This window comes from Hylobates moloch, unplaced genomic scaffold (assembly GCF_009828535.3).
Source record: "Hylobates moloch isolate HMO894 unplaced genomic scaffold, HMol_V3 SCAFFOLD_3, whole genome shotgun sequence".
Classification (NCBI taxonomy): Eukaryota; Metazoa; Chordata; class Mammalia; order Primates; family Hylobatidae; genus Hylobates; species Hylobates moloch.
Window position 1 is genome coordinate 171,765,928 of NW_026652278.1, and position 17,226 is coordinate 171,783,153.

Genomic DNA, 17,226 nt, shown 5'->3' on the forward strand with positions numbered 1-17,226 from the left:
TTACATACAATTCAGCAGTTGTGCTCCTTGGTGTGAGTTGAAAATTTACGTCCACATGAAAACCTTTGCATGAATATTTACAGCAGCCTTATTCATAATAGCCAAAACTTGAAAGCAGTCAAGATGTCCTTCAGTAGGTGAATGGTTAAATAAACTAGTATAGCCGGACAATGGAATACTCTTCAGCACTAAAGAGAAATGAGCTATCAAACCATGAAAAGACATGGAGGAAACTTAAATGCATACACCAAGTGGAAGATGCTGGTCTAAAAAGGCAGTGTACTGTATCATCCAATTGTATGACACTCTGGAAAAAGGAAAACTGCAGAGCCAGTGAAAAGATCAGTGGTTGCCAGTGGTCAGGAGGAAGAGAGGGAGGAATAGGCAGAGCCCAGGAGAATTTTAAAGTAATGAAACTCCTCTGTATGATACTGTAATGGTGGGTACATGTCATTATACTTTTGCCAAAACCCATTGAATGTACACCACCAAGAGTGAAGCTTAATATAAACTATGGATTTGGGGTGATAATGAAGTGTCAATATAAGTTCACTGATTGTAACAAATGTACCACTCTGATGGAGGATGCTGATAGTGGGAGAGTTTATACATGAGTCAGGGCAGGGAGTAAATGAGAACTCTACTTTCCACCCCATTTTGCTATGAACCTAAAACTGCTCTAATAAATAGACTGTGTTTTTCAATGTTATGTGAGGAAGGTTTAACCCGAGAAAAAACAATATATTGTTGATTTTTAATAATTATTAGACAATTTCTGTTCTTTGCTGTTTTTCTCTGCCACTGGTCTTCACCTGTTTTTTTTTGTTTGTTTGTTTGTTTTGGTTTCTGAAACAGGGTCTTGCTCTGTCACAAAGGCTGTAGTGCAGTGGTGTGATCATAGCTCACTGCAGCCTCAAACTCCCAGGCTCAAGTGATCCTTTCACCTCAGCCTCCTGAGTAGTTGGGACCACAGGCACATGCCACCACACATAGCTAATTTTTTTTTTTTTTTTTTTCATAGAGAAAGTGTCTCCCTATGTTGTCCAGGCTGGTCTTAAACTCCTGACCTTAAGCAATCTTCCCACCTTGGCCTCCCAGCCTGGACTTCATCTGTTTTGTTCATAACTACAACCCTGCCTCCTAGTACAGAGCCTGGCATATTTAAAAAAAAAAAAAAAAAAAAGCAACAGTAATAGCTTCATTCTGAAATAGTACAGTCAATGATGTGTTGAGTACTGCTCTGAGTACTTTACATATATATGTACTCATTTAAATTTCACAACTTTGAAGTAAATACTTATTCCCAGTTTGCAAATGGAGAAACGAAGACACCAGAAGGTCAAGCAACTTGCCCAGATTTACATCGCTAGTAAGTAGTAGAAATGGAATTTGACCCCAGGCCGTATGACCTGAATGTTTGCTCTTCACCAATTTATACCACCTTTCCTTAAAAGGCAGTCTACAAATATTTGTTGATTGGGTGAATGAATGAGTGAATGAATATGAGTGAAAGAATGAAATGAAGAGACAACTTTTAATATAGTATCATTAGTACATTTTTATTTTAAAATGTGTTCATGCACAGTACCCAAATGTTCATTATTACTAACATGATAAATTGTAGTAAAGTCATACAGTGGAATACTATATAGCAGTGAGGAAAGTGAGTTACAACTACATATAACAGCGTGTATGATTCTCATGAGTATAATGTTGAGCGAAAGAAGCCAGACCCTAAAGAGTATCTGTTTACTGTTGCATCTGTACCAAGGACAAAAGAGGCACATTAGAAGTCAGAATGCTGGGAACCCTTGGGGCAGAGCTGGAAGGGCACCAAGGGGAGCTTCTTGGAAACAGGAGTGTTCTCCCCTTCATCCGGTGCTGGTTACATGGGTGTGTTCAATTTGTAAAAGTTATTTGAGCTATACACGTATATGTGCAGGTTTTTTGTTTTTTTGTGTGTGTGTGTGACGGAGTCTCGCTCTGTTGCCCAGGCTGGAGTTCAGCGGCACAATCTCGGCTCACTGCAAGCTCTGCCTCCCGGGTTCAAGTCATTCTCCTGCCTCAGCCCCCCGAGTAGCTGGGACTACAGGCACCCGCCACCACGCCCGGCTAATTTTTTTATATTTTTAGTAGAGACAGGGTTTCACCGTGTTAGCCAGGATGGTCTCGATCTCCTGACCTCATGATCTGCCTGCCTCAGCCTCCCAAAGTGCTGGGATTACAGGCGTGAGCCACCACGCCTAGCATATGCAGGTTTTTTGATTGGTAAATTCTACTTTAAATAAACAGCTTTTTAAATGGCTAAGTTAGAAAAAAAGGGTCAAAAACATAAATAAGACGTTGAAAGTGTATTTGCCCAAAACATTCTTTAACTGTAGATATTTTTTGGAAACAGTGCTGTGAGTAATTTTCAGTTTCATTTTTGAGAGTTCTTAGGTTTTCAGATGTAATAAAATTGTCACATATTGCCTGTGTAATTAGATTTCTAAAATGTGATTAAAATGAACTTACCCCAAAATCCACATATGCTCAGCATGAGTTGGTCCTGTGGGTGTTGGCCCCGATGGGTGTTAAAGGGACACCAGCCCGCTGGCTGCCTTGCTTGCCCTTCTGACTTTAGTCCACAATCTTTCAAGCTTCATAGGGTGTCTCCAGGGATTTCTAATCGGTGTTTTGTGTTTTTCTTACATTTTTATACCCTTTTCCAGGCTGAACAGTCCAAAGAAGAGCAGAAGCAAGGTTTGAATGCAGAGAAGTTGATGAGGCAAGTCTCCAAGGATGTGTGTCGGCTCCGGGAGCAGAGCCAGAAGGTGCCTCGGCAGGTGCAGTCCTTCAGGTGAGTAGCCCCATCCAGGACAGCTTTTGGGCTGCCCTCACGGGGTCTGATTGTGTAGGAATTCACCTCAGTGCGGTGAAAGTTAATATTAGGATCCAAGACAGAAATCCTCTGTTCCCTACCTTGAATATATAATTTTCCATTTGCACCTGAGGTGATAAATGTGACTGGCAGAGTTAAAGGCTGATGAAAGCCTAACTCCCCACAGGAACCCAGGGTGTCCCCAGCTCTTAGTAGCTGTTAGCACGTCTCACTGGGCTATCTTGACGCAGGATACAAAGGTACAGAAAACTCAGACATCTTTGGGGTTTTGTTCACTCATTTTACAGACATTCCTCGGGCAGCGCCAGAAACCTTGCACCTTGTCAGGCCCTGAGGTGTGGAGGCTAAGAACATGTGCATTCGTTCTGCTCTTCTGGGGGGCTCTAGGCTGTAGCAGGGACAGGCAGGTAACCAGGTCATTGCAGTGCATGTGGAAAGAGCTAACTAAAGGTATAGGTAGGGACCTGTGAGAGATGTGGAAGGAGCCTCAATCCGTATGGGGCAGGTGCTGGGGCTGCGGGCACCAGCAGAGGAGATGATAAGAGAACTCATCATGGAAGGATGGCTGCAAGCTCCTTAGGCACCCAGGGGTGGCAGTTCTGAGTGGGACATTGAGACGGGAAGAACAGCATGGACAGAGGCACAGACCTTAGAAGTCAGTGCCAAGCTCTGGCGCATGGGGAGTTGCCAGCTGGTGAGCCTGCCCGGGAGAACTGGGCTCAGACCACGCAGGCCTTGGAAGCTGTGCAGAAGGCTTCCATCCACGGTCTCTGATGGGGCGGCCAGCAGGGCTCTCCGTGCACAAAACCAAATGATGGGGATGGGTTTTATGTAGGGCAGATATCAGAGGCATTGTGGAGAGTGGGCTGGGGAGAAGCGGGTAAGGGTGGCCAGTTAGGTTCACGGGAGGTTTGTGGGGGGCAGTGACTGCCCTGTGGTGCCAACGCTCGAGATGGAGAACGCTGGGGAGCAGGGGTGTGGGGAGGATGCTGACCTCTGCCATGGCACGCCAGGCAATGCCAGCAGGCCGGCAAGGTAACCATGACCAGTAGACAAGTGGAAATAAAAATCTAAAGCCAGGGTTAGGGGTCAGGATAGAGATGAAAAAATGGGAGTGCTCATCTTCAATGCACTGGTCTCATCAGTGGAAATGGACCAGACATCCCAGAAAATGTGAGGTTCCTGGGAAAGGAGGTCTGGTGGGCACCAGTCACTGAAGGGCTTGCCCCAAAAGAGATGCTAGAAGGAATGGCTGGAGAGGTCAGAGGAGAACCAGGAGCCTGGGGCCAGAGGGTGGGGAGAGGAGATTGATGGAGAGAACTGAAAAGTACATCCGGGATCCCTGGTGAGCATGCTAGATGGTTTCAGCCCCGTTGGAGGGAGCTCAGCAAAAAGGTTTGTTCCTATTGCGTTTTTATTTGGTTTTGGTTAAGGTTTTGCATAGATGAGTCTTTGGAAAGCGTTTAAGCATAAAGGGGAGAAGCCCGGAAAAAGCGAGTGTTTTTGAAGTGTGGGGAAGCTAGGTCACGTGGTGGAGCAGGGACAGCTATGGCAGGCTGGGGTCTGGTGCCAAGCGGGAGGGCAGGGCCACGCACCGTGTGGCAGCAGCAGTGTGCCTTTGTGGGCTCACAGCCCTTTCATTTTTCTGCAACACCTTGTGGTAGAGAGGTTTTTCCACCCTCTTTTCTGCTAAAGAATCACATTTGTGACTTTCAGGGAGTGCCACTACTTGGGTTTTAGAACTGCAGGTGAGGGGAACCCATCCATGTCCCTGGTGCTGTGGTCACTTAGAGAGTAGGCAGCATTGTCTAGCATGGAAAGTCACACAACTCGCAGTTGTTGCTGAAACCCGAAGCAAGGAATCCATGAACATTCCCAGCTTCCCTTAAGATACGAAGCCATTATATCACCAGGCAAGTGATGAGAATGATGAGATGGACCAGGGTGAGACAGAACATGCTGGAAGCGTGGGATTTGCATGGCTGCCGTTGCCTGGCCTGGGGTGGTGAGATCAGGCAGCGGTGGGGCCTGGGCCGTTCTGCCCGGCACCACCCCAGCTGCTTGTTTGACCTGGAATCAGGAGCCCGATGGTCCCTGGCCTTCAATTTTATGTGAAATATCTGGCAACTAGTTCAGGTATTTATAAACACCCCAGTTAGCAGCTGCGCCTTAAGGCCTCTGCTGACATCACACCCACACTCGTGGCATTTTTCGTTCTTGTTTCCCTCTTATGAATTGAACAAATTTAAAGGACACTGTTCACAGCAGTAGCTCATTCCAGTGTCCACAGTGTTCTCACTCCTCCTTTTCTCCTCTATCCTTTCTTAGTCTTCAGAACATCCACCTCAGCTCTGGTTTCTTAACCGCTCCTCTTCCCCCATCTGGACTGTTAGTTCGCAAGGGAGATCCAGTGCTTGATTCTTCAGCTACCAGCACACCCCTTGCATGTAATATGCCCTCAAGAAATACGTGCTGACGGCACAAATGCCATGTACAGTGTGAAGTTCTGTAGGAAAAGAGACGCACTGTTTGTCTTTTTTCTAAGTACTCTCCTCACCTGAAAACCGCTCTGCCCTGTCTCAGCCTCTCAGCTGCTTTGGGACCAGGGCAGTTACTACCTTTCAGAAAGTGAGTTCCTCCTTCTTTCGTTTGAGTCGTGGTGTCGCTCGTCAGGCTGTCCCTGCCCCGGCACGGTTCAATTTTAAAGACTTTTCCTGGTATTACGTACTTTTCTGTGAGGTTACTGAGAAGTTTCCACATAGGATTTGGGGCCTTTTGAGTCTTCTGCTACCTAGTTCAGAAACACCCATCCTAGACCAAACCCCTACTAGTTTAAAAACTGTCTTCTGTTGGAAGTGCCCTGAAGGGAACTTACGGGCTTGGTCTATAGGTGACTTCCGTGAGCCAGAGCTGCAGTTCTCCTTGATACCCTGCCTTTAGCAGGCAGAGTCTCTCTGGGTTTTAAATGGAGTTCTGCTTAAGGAAAAGAGCTTCTGCCTGTGCTTGCAGAGACATCACTGCCACTGCAGGTCTTGGGGACTGTTTTAATGGTACCAGAGTATTTTTGGCATCATATTTAAGTCAATTTATTTCTCACCCCAACTCTAGGGAGAAGATTGCCTACTTCACCAGAGCAAAGATAAGCATCCCCTCCCTGCCAGCTGATGATGTGTGATTACATGACTTGAGAAATTATTTTTTCATCTGTTCACTTTCTTAGGGAGGGTAAAAGACTGAAGATTTGTGTTTTTGTTTTGGTGTTTGGTTTTTTTTTTGGTAACATAACTGTCAACTCTTGAAGAACTTTATTTCATATCAGATTTTCAACACGTTAATTTGTAAAGTACCTCAAGTGTAATTTTTATGTGCTTAAAAAAGAAAAAATCAGATAAGAAAAATGGGATAACCTGGTACACAAATGTTGCCCAGTATGTGTGCATTGCCAGTGGACTTTATTTTGTAAAAATGGAATAGAGGCAGTACCCCATGTGCGTACTGTTGAGCCGACTGTTGAGAAACGACTTGGTTCAGCAGGTGGTTTTGCTTCTCCTTTGTGTTCCTGTGAGTGGGCTGTGCCGATGGCAGCAGCGCCACGTGGTATCTGCGCTGGCGAGGAGAGGAGCGCTTTCCATTTGGAGGCAGTGTGAGCACACGCTGGAGTGCAGCGTTCCAAAGTCCACCCGAAATGGATGCTGCTTTCACGGCCATCACCTGTGCGGGGACACCTGGTTTCCTTAAGACAATTTTCTTTTTGTCCTTTTATATTTTTCTAAAGAAAACTAAGATATAAACTACCAAGTGCTCTTAAGAATAAAAATAAGAATAAGAATACAAAGGAGCACTACTCTTGGCTACATGAAAGATCTTGGGATTCATGACACTGAGGGCAGGGAGAAGAAAGAACACCAGCCACGTAGAGATACAAATAAGCTCATCAAATGAGCAGCTGGTTTGTCTCACTCAGCCTGAATTTGCATAAGTGTTCAAAAGTGAGTTTCTGGCTTGCACCAGTGTTTTGCCCTAAATCTAAGAATGGTGCCAAGTGGTGGCCCTGTGTTCTGAGGACAGAGAGAGCTGGAGGTGTGGAGGGAAACGCATCGGCACTCATTTGGTATAACCAAGAAGAGGGGAAAAGATGTCTTGATAGAATCAAAGTTGCCAAAAACAAAAAAGCGTTTATCCAGCAGATTTCTAACATTTAGTAGAAATTACTTCATAGCTCTCATTTTTAGGAGATTCTATCTATAATTTATGGTAAATAGTTGGGAGGCAAAGGGAAGAATGTACCTGGGGGAATTATTAATTTGAAGTATAAGCTGAATTGTTTATTTAAAAAGCCTATTTTGGATGAACAAGTTTAGAGAGATAAATTGACGAATGTGTCCTCCAGTTTAGAATTTCGCCTTACCCGACCCAGGCACTTCTTAAAAAAACAGATCCTCAGTGCAGCTCTGCGAGCATCAAGGCTTTTAAAATATATAGTATTTAGGCCATGTAAACCATACTTATTACTCAGAAACAATTTTGGGTTAGCTATCTAATATAGCAAATAAAATAGATTTTTTAAAGAAATCCAAAATTGTCTTAAAGGAATGGACCCCTTAAAGAAAAAAAAAGTTGTGTTCCTCAGTTAGAATGCTCACTAGCAAGAATTTTTATTTTCTTGAAAGCAATTATATATATTTTGGAAAGTTCGTGTTATTGGAATCGAAGTTCAAATTAAGCAACTTCTGAGCCTAGAACTTTAATTATTTTTTCCCAAATGTCCCACCACTTACCTACAAATTTCTCTGAAGACATAACTGGACATGGCAGACACTACTTTGAACCAAAACCAGCCTAGTGAATTGACTGAGTACAGTCCTTTAAGGCTGCCCAGTTCATTCTATTAGATGACTAAGGAAAACTAGAGAAAGAATACAGTTCACCCTTGTCAAGGTCAAATGTGAAAGGCAGAAGTTTATTTAATGTAGAGGTAAATGAAGGTGAGCTGTTTTCAGCGTCTTAGTTTGACCATGAAAATGTCGATAGAATTATGTGTAGTTGTTCCGTACGATTTTATTTTCTTCATTTATTTATTTACAGTCTTATTTATGTTCTGTTTAATATATAGTTTGATTCTGGCCATTTTAAATATTTGACACAGAAGAGACTATATTGGAATATTTACAGCTTTATAAGTCTTTCATCAGATTAGCTGTTGACTTTTTGTAATACAAAAAGTTTCAGACAAGTATTAAAGAATAAAATCTGTCTCAGGCTGGTAGTTAGCAGTTGTGACCAAGATGCTTTTGGTTGTTGTATTTCACAAAATTTCCTCATTTCTAACATGAGAGATGAACTTATTTTAATATGATCCTTTTTCTACACTTTAAAAGTCAGCAATAGTGTTATGTATTTATAGGCAGCTTTTAATAATCTTGTCATATTTGTACTAACCCAAATGATTCACAGTGACAAAACATTTTAATAACTTGATCACAAAACCATATGGACAAATATGAATTTTAATATTATAAATACTATTTTTAAAAGGTAGAATTTATTCGCACAGGGTAAAAAGAATGTAATATTTAGTTCTCAAGTTTGAATTATCAGTATATTATTACAATTTTGTATATCAGAATCTTAAGTGTTACAGGTACAAAAAGAATATTGCTAGCCAAATGAACAAAGTTTAGCTAAATCTCTGTAGCATGCAAATCAAATAAATTAAAATTTTTTGCTGTTGCTTTATCTATATTGTATTAAATATCAAAAGCTCAGGACTGAACTTAATATTTAATCAGGTTAAATTCTGAACATGTTTCTGTTTTAATTTGTCTTGTTTGTAAACGTATGCAAATACATCACAGATTAACTGGTTTCTGCACTTTCCATGTGTTTGTGGGTGGAAAAAAATTCAGTGGGTTTTTAAAAAAAAAAACACAAAGCTATGTATTGCCTAATACTGTATTTCAGTGTTGTTTATTGTTCAGTTTATTTCCCTGATTGGCACAAACACAAGAGTTTCCTTGAACCATGTACCGAGCAAATACAAAATATTTCATGAAGAAATCCCCAGGCCGGCAGTTTGTGATGACTAGTTCTCGTTGGAACTATATGTATTGCTGATAAAAAAGGACAAAGTTTTTTCATTGGGCAAATAAAATGAAGGGCTCCAGAAGATGTGCTCTGCGGTCGCTGCACCCGGGCTGGCAGTGCGCTCCACAGAGAGGCAGCCGGCCCGGGAGGTTCTCTACCTGCACACCCCAGTCCTGCCCTGCCGTGCCCCCCACAGGCTGCTCAGTGCCGGGGAAGCCAGAAACGCTGCCCATGAAATACAGAGCACAGGATGCAGAAGGACGTTTGTGTGGCAGAGTCTACTTGAATCATCCAAAACCCAAGGTCGCCCTCCTGCCTCTGACAGTGTAGAAGGCATGACTGAATGTGGCTGCCTTTTGAAAAAGGCTCCATAGAGACACTGAGGTCTCTGATTCAGAAGGAGATGATGTGTCCACCTTTCACCTCGAAAGCTTTTAAAGAGCTAATAATTATTTTATATAATAAGACATCATACATTTTAAATAAATACGCAACAAGACCTCAGGCTTATTATACTAGGTTATCTTAAACACCTGAAAGAAGTAAATGATTTGTCAAATGATGCCGCTCCATATGAATAATACCTTCAAAGATATGTACAGATTAATGTTTTATTTACCATTTCTATGCAATCACTATTTTAAAATTGAGAACATTCATCCACAGAAATGGGTGTCATTACTATTCAGTCTTGATTGGTTTTGGTCTCAGAGTAGAAGATAAAAATGGCTTACCAGTCTTGGAAAGAAACTATAGTTTAATAGCCACAGGAAAAAATGCATTTTCAAAAATCAAAAGCACAGTGAGATGACTAGAGCGGGGCATCCTACCAAATCCAGTGGTGAGCAGGTGTCTCCTGAACAACAGACACTTGTCCCGTCTGGCTTAGTTTTTCAGGTTGGTGTTTCTCGTCTCCAGTTGTTGATGATGATCTTGTGTTTGCGCCACTGCATAGCGGCCCGAAGCTAGGGGAGCGTGGCTGGAGCAGGCCGCACCGTTGAGCAGACACCCTCCCAGTAGAAGAGAAAGTCCAGCAAACCAGCCCAGAAAGAGGGCCTCCCCAAACTCCCACCTGGGGACAAAGTCTGGGACATTCTCATCCCAGAACTCCTGAACCGTCTTGTGGGCAACCCAAGAGACAGGAACCAGAGCTGTGATTCCCGAGGCCCAGGACAGAATTCCTCCCAGGATCAGCAGTCGCCTCTTGAGATCTCTCTGACTCCCTCCAATTCTCAAACAGTCCAGGCCAAACCCAGAGACCAGCAGGCCCAGAAATCCCAGCCCATGTGACAGAAACATTAAGATCCTGGAGACCCTGAGTTCAGCAGGCAAAGCCAGGAAGGAGTCAAAGTCCTTGCACTGCATCCCCACTTCCTCTTGGATGACACAGGTTTGCCAGAGTCCCATGGTCCAGTTTTCCATTTCGTTTAAGTCCAGGTTGAGGTTCTTCCAGTGTGGCAGGTAATTTGTAAGACAGGATAAAACCCATCCCAGCAAAGATAATGAAACACCAGCTAGTTGAGCCACAGTTCTAAATACTAAAGCCATTATAATGTCCTGAGAGCTTTAGCCAAACTAACTCCTGCCTTTCAGTTGCTGTGAAAAGAAGTGTGACACTTGTGTTATAACTTATGAAACTCAGAAATATTTCTTCATTGTGTATATAGGAGGATTCTTGCCAGAGTTGCTATTGTTTGATTCCATGTTGAATGGGTTTCAGAAAAGGATAGGGAAATAATGCCGCCAACCAGTAATGCTAAGGTGTGGCCAAGACCGTGTTTGTGTCCTGTGGGCTGGATTTTACAGAAAGCAGCTTGTCACTGAAATATAATTAAGTGATAATAGTCCTTTCATTGTTAAGGTTAAAATGGCTTTCATGTTATTCCCAACCTTTCTAACAAAGAATTAAGTCTAAATGCAAAATGTTTAACTGATGGTTTTGGTTCAACTCCTCCTGCTTTGTATCTCACTAATTGCACCTGTCAGATTTTCATCTCTTATAGTTCTCACATTTCAAATGTGCATGTTATGCTAATACTGAGTGTTATTTTTTAAAAATAGGTTTAAGAAAAGTATTTCTTAACCAAATAAATCAATCTTATCAGAAATCTCTCTACACCTTAACTCGGGCCTGTGTTTCAGAAATTCCTCAGGCTACATATACCACATGGCATATGAAGCAATACTGAACTACGTATCTAGTTTATCTGCATGCCTTTCTGTCAAATTCACGCTTGTGTGTATAAACACTTTTTTTCTTATATATGCTTTCTATGCCGAGGAAAGAGTTCAGCATTTGGACTCTGCAGGTTGGAGTCAGCATTTCTGTTTATTCACCACTAAAGTATATATCCCCATGTTAGTGATTTCTCATTGAACAAAGGAAAGGTTTTATTCAAATGACCTGACGATATCAGGATATCAAGAAAAATGTCTTTGGAATTGTTTTTCTTTTTTTAATACGAAGATTTTGAGGGAAAGGATGAGAGAAGAGATTGGCCCAGCATTTTAAATCTGAGAGGATCACAGGGTACTGAAAACTCTTCAGCCTCATAAAATCTTGTTGCACTGAGTACCTGGTAATATCCTAAACACAAACCATTTCTGTTCAAAGAAGAAAAGAGTCGTTGTTGTGGAAATAACTTTGGGGCTGGCTTAGCATATGGTTTTGCTAAAGTAGAACACTTAAAATTTTCAGATTGTTAGTTTTTTTCTTTAGGAAACAGAAACTAAAGATCATTTCTAACTACCAACAACAACAACAAAAAAGAAAAACAGAAAAAAGCTTTCTAATATGAAATTTACACATTAACGCTTGAAACTGACTATATTGGACAGCCACCACATTAATTTCAATAACCAGATCAATGAAGCTTGTTTCACTTCTACCTATATAATGCTTACCATAATCATTTTCTTTTAGATAAAAGATTTTTCCTTCATTATTCTCCAGATTTTAGAGGGAAGTGGGTCTACCTACTGTAGAAAAATAGTGAATGAGAAAACGTGAGCATCACAGATTTAGCTACAAAACAAAGAGGTCTTTGTCATCACAGTTGATACAGGATACATCTCTGGCCTTGTCGGAGTCTTACACATGAGGATCTGCCGTCCCATCTTCCAGGTAAGGACACTGAGTTTGCATTTGCGCCACTGCATAGCGGCCCGAAGCTAGGGGAGCGTGGCTGGAGCAGGCTGCACCGTTGAGCAGACACCCTCCCAGTAGAAGAGAAAGTCCAGCAAACCAGCCCAGAAAGAGGGCCTCCCCAAACTCCCACCTGGGGACAAAGTCTGGGACATTCTCATCCCAGAACTCCTGAACCGTCTTGTGGGCAACCCAAGAGACAGGAACCAGGGCTGTGATTCCCGAGGCCCAGGACAGAATTCCTCCCAGGATCAGCAGTCGCCTCTTGAGATCTCTCTGACTCCCTCCAATTCTCAAACAGTCCAGGCCAAACCCAGAGACCAGCAGGCCCAGAAATCCCAGCCCATGTGACAGAAACATTAAGATCCTGGAGACCCTGAGTTCAGCAGGCAAAGCCAGGAAGGAGTCAAAGTCCTTGCACTGCATCCCCACTTCCTCTTGGATGACACAGGTTTGCCAGAGTCCCATGGTCCAGTTTTCCATTTCGTTTAAGTCCAGGTTGAGGTTCTTCCAGTGTGGCAAATAAGTTGTAATAATGGATAAAATCCATCCCAGGAAAGATAGTAAAAGTCCAACAGATTGCATCGCTATTCTAAAGATCAAAGCCATTGCGACAAGTCTTAGGACTTTGCCACCCCTATAGGATCTGCTGTCTTTTGTGGTTGACGGTAATGTGATGATCTTGGTTCTATGCTGCCTGGAATATAAGCTGTGGTCATTAACTCTTTGGGCACTCTGAAATGTGTTTTTGTTCTTCTTGAATATAATGTTTCATGTAAAGGACGAAGGACTCTGTTAAAACTATGAGTTAGGCTTTCTGATAAGGACTTGATCTGTTACCTTCCAATTTGGTAAAATTATATCCCCAATGCTTGATGATTGTAAGTCTAAGGTTGAACAAAGAGGGCTCTATGACCCCTCACCCTAAAATACAACAGAAATCTTTGTGCTTCAATATGGATTAATTAGATTTTAAGTGGTGATAAAAGGCCAGCTCTTTCTACAACAGGACTTCATTGTAAGAGCTGAATCTGAGATTTCAGGGATGCAAAGCAAGGCCTTGTAAAGAAAGGTGGACTGTTTCCTATAATCCCTATTCTTCTCAGACTTCCTTAACCTACACAAGAGCCTGGCCCACATCCTCAAGTGTCGCAGGAGCTCAGTGAGAGTTGGCAGGAAGGTTCCTCGGATTCCTTTGAAAGGTAGAGGCTGACTTACGGGACTGATTAAAATGAAAAGGACCGAGGCTGATGCCGGGGTTACTGAGTGAGGAAGGGAATGCCCCGGGAAGTTCCAGCATTCACTCTGTGGTTTTCTCCATCCTCGTTAAAGTCTTGGGGGTAAAGCATGATGTCTTAGCGTCCAGGGAGGTGTTTTTTGTCCAGAGCTGAGCTGTCCCCTTGTCATCTCAGCAGCTTACGCAGAGCAACACCAGGCTTCAAGACTCCTGCCAGGTCCCAGACAAAAGTCTCTGGTACAAACACAATAGCCACAATGGAGCTGAACTTTGAGGCTTCATCTTGTTTATTTTTTTGGTTGAGGCCACACCTTGAGAGCATACTTATGCAGAGGGTTGACCCCTCAGAGAACACAGGGCCGGCCTTACAGGCCAGGACAAGAGGTCACCTGCACCAGATTCCCAGGGCTGCACCCTCTCCTCTCCGCATGGCCCCTGGGCATCCTGCACCCGCTCAGAGGAGATAAAATCAGATGGGCCCACAGGACAGAAAGGTCCCTAAAGGTGGAGCCACTCCCCTGAGAGGTTCTAACCTGGAGAAATAGAACCACTGCCCATCATGTTGCAACAGTGGAGTGTAGCCCAAGATCAGAGACGATCTTTTACGGTGTCTCTAAATAGGAGATCGGAGAGACAGAACCTGGATCCCGATGTATCCAAATTACTTTGGATAAGATCGCCTAAGATGTAGATTTCAGGTGGTACTCTCTTCAGCTTTTCCTATCATCTTAAGTTTAAAAAGAAAAAACTGTGCCACCAGATGAACTCTTCCTTAATTTTTACAAATTTTCAGAATTCCTGAGGATGTATTGGTGCCCCCACCATCCTGAAATAAGTCATTCCAGGGTGCATAAAGGTACCTGGATCCAGAGGGCCAGAGACCTGTCTGGGGCCTCATCACCAGTGCACAGGATACGGCAAGCTTGAACCCTCTTCCAGGAGGCAGTCGGGCTGGTGAAGGCCTGGAGAGCAGGCGTGAAAGATCATAGGGAGATGATTCTTAATATCACAGTGAAACGCTTTTTAAAAACCTAATGGAATAGGCTGTTCCGTGATATAGTGAGCTCTCCCTGCTACAGGCGTCTAAGCCAAAGGTTATCACCTGCCAGGGTTATCACGGAGGGGATTTCTGCTGTGGTGGGTGTTGGACCTGCATAACCTCTGAGCACCCTCCCAATTCATTTATTCTTTCAGCGTTAAAATAATATGTTGTGGGCCAGGCGCGGTGGTTCACGCCTGTAACCCCAACACTTTTGGAGGTCGAGGCGGGCGGATCACGAGGTCAGGAGTTTGAGACCAGCCTGACCAACATGGTGAAACCCTGTTTCTACTAAAAATACAAAAATTAGGCAGGCGTGGTGGCGGGCACCTGTAATCCCAGCTACTCAGGAGGCTGAGGCAGGAGAATCTCTTGAACCGGGGAGGCAGAGGTTGCAGTGAGCTGAGATGTGCCACTGCACTCCAGCCTGGGCGACAAGAGCGAGACTCTGTCTAAAAGGAAAAAAAAAAGTTGTGAGCCCCTCCTGCCAAGCAGGCACTGAGTGCTGAACAGTATGGATGCGACCCCTCCCCAGTCCCTGAACTCCTGACCTCAGCTGATCCGGCTGCCTCGGCCTCCCAAAGTGCTGGGATTACAGGCATGAGCCGCCGTGCCCAGCTGGCAATTTCTATGTATTTTGCTCATGAATGTACAGCCTGGGACTCAGCAGGGACCACTTGTCTCTGCTCCAGGCAGCGTCAGCTCAACGGGGCTGGAGGGTCCCTTTCCAAGGTGGGTCACCCACATGGCAGGCTGCCAGCAGGGAGCTCAGCCTCTATCGTCATATAGGGTACAAAAACCACACAGACAAGGCCACCTCAAGCCAAATGGTAGATTGCTGCTGTAAGCAGCCCCCACCTCATCGGCTGGCAACAGGAGCCGTGGACCCTGGGTCCTGCAAGACAGGGTTGAAGAAGGACGAAGGCAGAGGCCCGAGAGGTCCAATAAAAGCTTTTAATCAGACAAAATCCTCCATTGTCAAAATTACCCTTTAAAAATCCCTTAAGCATTGGAGATCAATACACATCTCTCCCCAGGCCCAGCTCGCTGGAGTCTTCTCTGGCAATATGAGCAAGGTTACTCTGGGTCCACAGGTTGAGCACAAAATGAAGAAGTAGGCTTAGTTTGGGATCTTGCAGGAAGATTATCTGCTGAATCTGAAGGCAGGAGAATCCAGAAAGGAGGGCACTGGGAACACCAGGACATCACAGGTTTCCCTGCCTCCCCTCCGCAGCACCCAGCAGTGCTGCCAGGAAGAGCCGCCCTTCCTCCTAGCAGGCACGGGCCTCCCTGGCACTTTGATAAATAGGTGAAGATGGGGGGTTCCTCTTGCTAAACAGTTTTATCTGATTAAAAGAAAATCTATAGTTTATTTTTTCTTGATTTTTCTTTTTCGTTTTTTTTTTTTTTTTTTTTTTTTTGGAAACAGAGTTTTGCTCTTGTTGCCCAGGCTGGAGTGCAGATCTCAGCTCACTGCCACCTCCGTCTGCCGGGTTCAAGCGATTCTTGTGCCTCAGCCTCCCATTTTGTTAATATTTCTTATCCTACTAAATAGTAATTCACACTTATTAATACTATTAAGCTTATTATTAAGGACAAGACACGCTGTTACCCTCACAAACCCCACAGCACAATACCTTGTATCTACTATGTGTTCAGCAAATATTTGTCTAATAAATTGATTAGAAGGATCCTTCTAAATGATAATGAAAGTAAATATAGAATGCCAACACTATAGATGCCATTCCCATTGCCAGTGCCCTTTCATCATGGTGACAAAACCCAGCTGTCCTGGAGCGTCTGAGCATGAATAATGAACTTAAATAGAAGAAATGAACTCGCCACCCACCTAGAGTGGGAGAGGAAATATTGCTGAAGCCTCACGAGTTAGCGAACAAGAGCATCCCCTTCCGGAAGGGCATCAAGAATGACATCTCTTAGGTGCAGGAGAAAGACTAGAAGGCTGGAGGCCCCCCAGAATATTCACAGAGGGCTAGAAATGGATGCTTTTTCTTTTCCTTGTTTTGATTTTTATTTTCTAAATTTTCTACAAAGACTGTGCAGGACCCTCATAAGAAAAAAGTGATAGAAAAAAAGATGATCTGCTGGACAAAATTAACTTTCTTTTGTCAGATCATAATAATAGTTAACAGTTATCAAGAGCCTTCTACATACCGGGCACTGTTCTGAGACTTTAACATGGATTATCTTATTGAATCCTCACAATCACACAATGGGGGTAGATACTAGGTGCATCACTATTTTACAGACGATAGGGCTAAGCACAGTGGGCAAGTAACTTGCCCGAGGTCATGGGGTCATTTACAGAGCCATGGAGGCAGCACCTCAGTTCCTTTCCCAGTGATATGGTTTGGCTGTGTCCCCACCCGGATCTCATCTTGAATTCCCACGTGTTGTGGGAGGGGCCTGGTGGGAGGTAATTGAATCATGGGGGCAGGTCTTTCCCGTGCTGTTCTCATGGTAGTGAAGAAGTCTCACGAGATCTTATGGTTCTATAAGGGGGAGTTTCCCTGCACAAGCTCTCACTCTCTTTGCCTGCTGCCATCCATGTAAGATGTGACTTGCTTCACCTTGCCTTCTGCCATGGTTGTGAGGCTTCCCCAGTCACGTGGAACTGTAAGTCCATTAAACCTCTTTCTTTTGTAAATTGCTCAGTCTCAGGTATGTCTTTATCAGCAGCGTGAAAATGGACTAATACACTCAGAGCACAGAGGTACCTGGGGCTGGACCTCTGAGTCTATTCTGCACAGTGTTGTTCCAAGCAGAGCTTCTGCTTTGAAACCACCTGAGGAGCTTATCCAGCTCAACTTTCAGGTTCC

At 43.8% G+C, this 17,226-nt stretch overlaps 3 protein-coding genes across 3 annotated transcripts in view; 1 reads left to right on the forward strand and 2 right to left on the reverse strand.

Moving 5' to 3' along the window:
* WWC2 (WW and C2 domain containing 2) overlaps positions 1-11,077 on the forward strand; it is a 222,893-nt gene extending 211,816 nt beyond the window's left edge. The window contains exons 22-23 of the mRNA XM_032148966.2: positions 2,712-2,839; positions 5,990-11,077. Coding sequence (XP_032004857.1) covers positions 2,712-2,839; positions 5,990-6,056 — 195 coding nt within the window. The 3' untranslated portion in view covers positions 6,057-11,077. The remainder of the gene's footprint in view (positions 1-2,711; positions 2,840-5,989) is intronic.
* Positions 9,738-10,513, reverse strand: CLDN22 (claudin 22). Its single transcript, XM_058436917.1, has one exon. The coding sequence runs from the start codon at positions 10,511-10,513 to the stop codon at positions 9,851-9,853; it is 663 nt and encodes a 220-aa protein (XP_058292900.1). The 3' UTR covers positions 9,738-9,850.
* Positions 11,078-11,977: 900 nt separating the features above from the next.
* Positions 11,978-12,719, reverse strand: LOC116466056 (putative claudin-24). Its single transcript, XM_032148970.2, has one exon. The coding sequence runs from the start codon at positions 12,717-12,719 to the stop codon at positions 12,057-12,059; it is 663 nt and encodes a 220-aa protein (XP_032004861.1). The 3' UTR covers positions 11,978-12,056.
* Between the last annotated feature and the right edge of the window lie 4,507 nt (positions 12,720-17,226).

Coding starts and splice junctions, on each gene's coding strand:
- LOC116466056 (XM_032148970.2), bottom strand. CDS start 12,719: ATGGCTTTGATCTTTAGAATAGCGATGCAATCTGTTGGACTTTTACTA.
- CLDN22 (XM_058436917.1), bottom strand. CDS start 10,513: ATGGCTTTAGTATTTAGAACTGTGGCTCAACTAGCTGGTGTTTCATTA.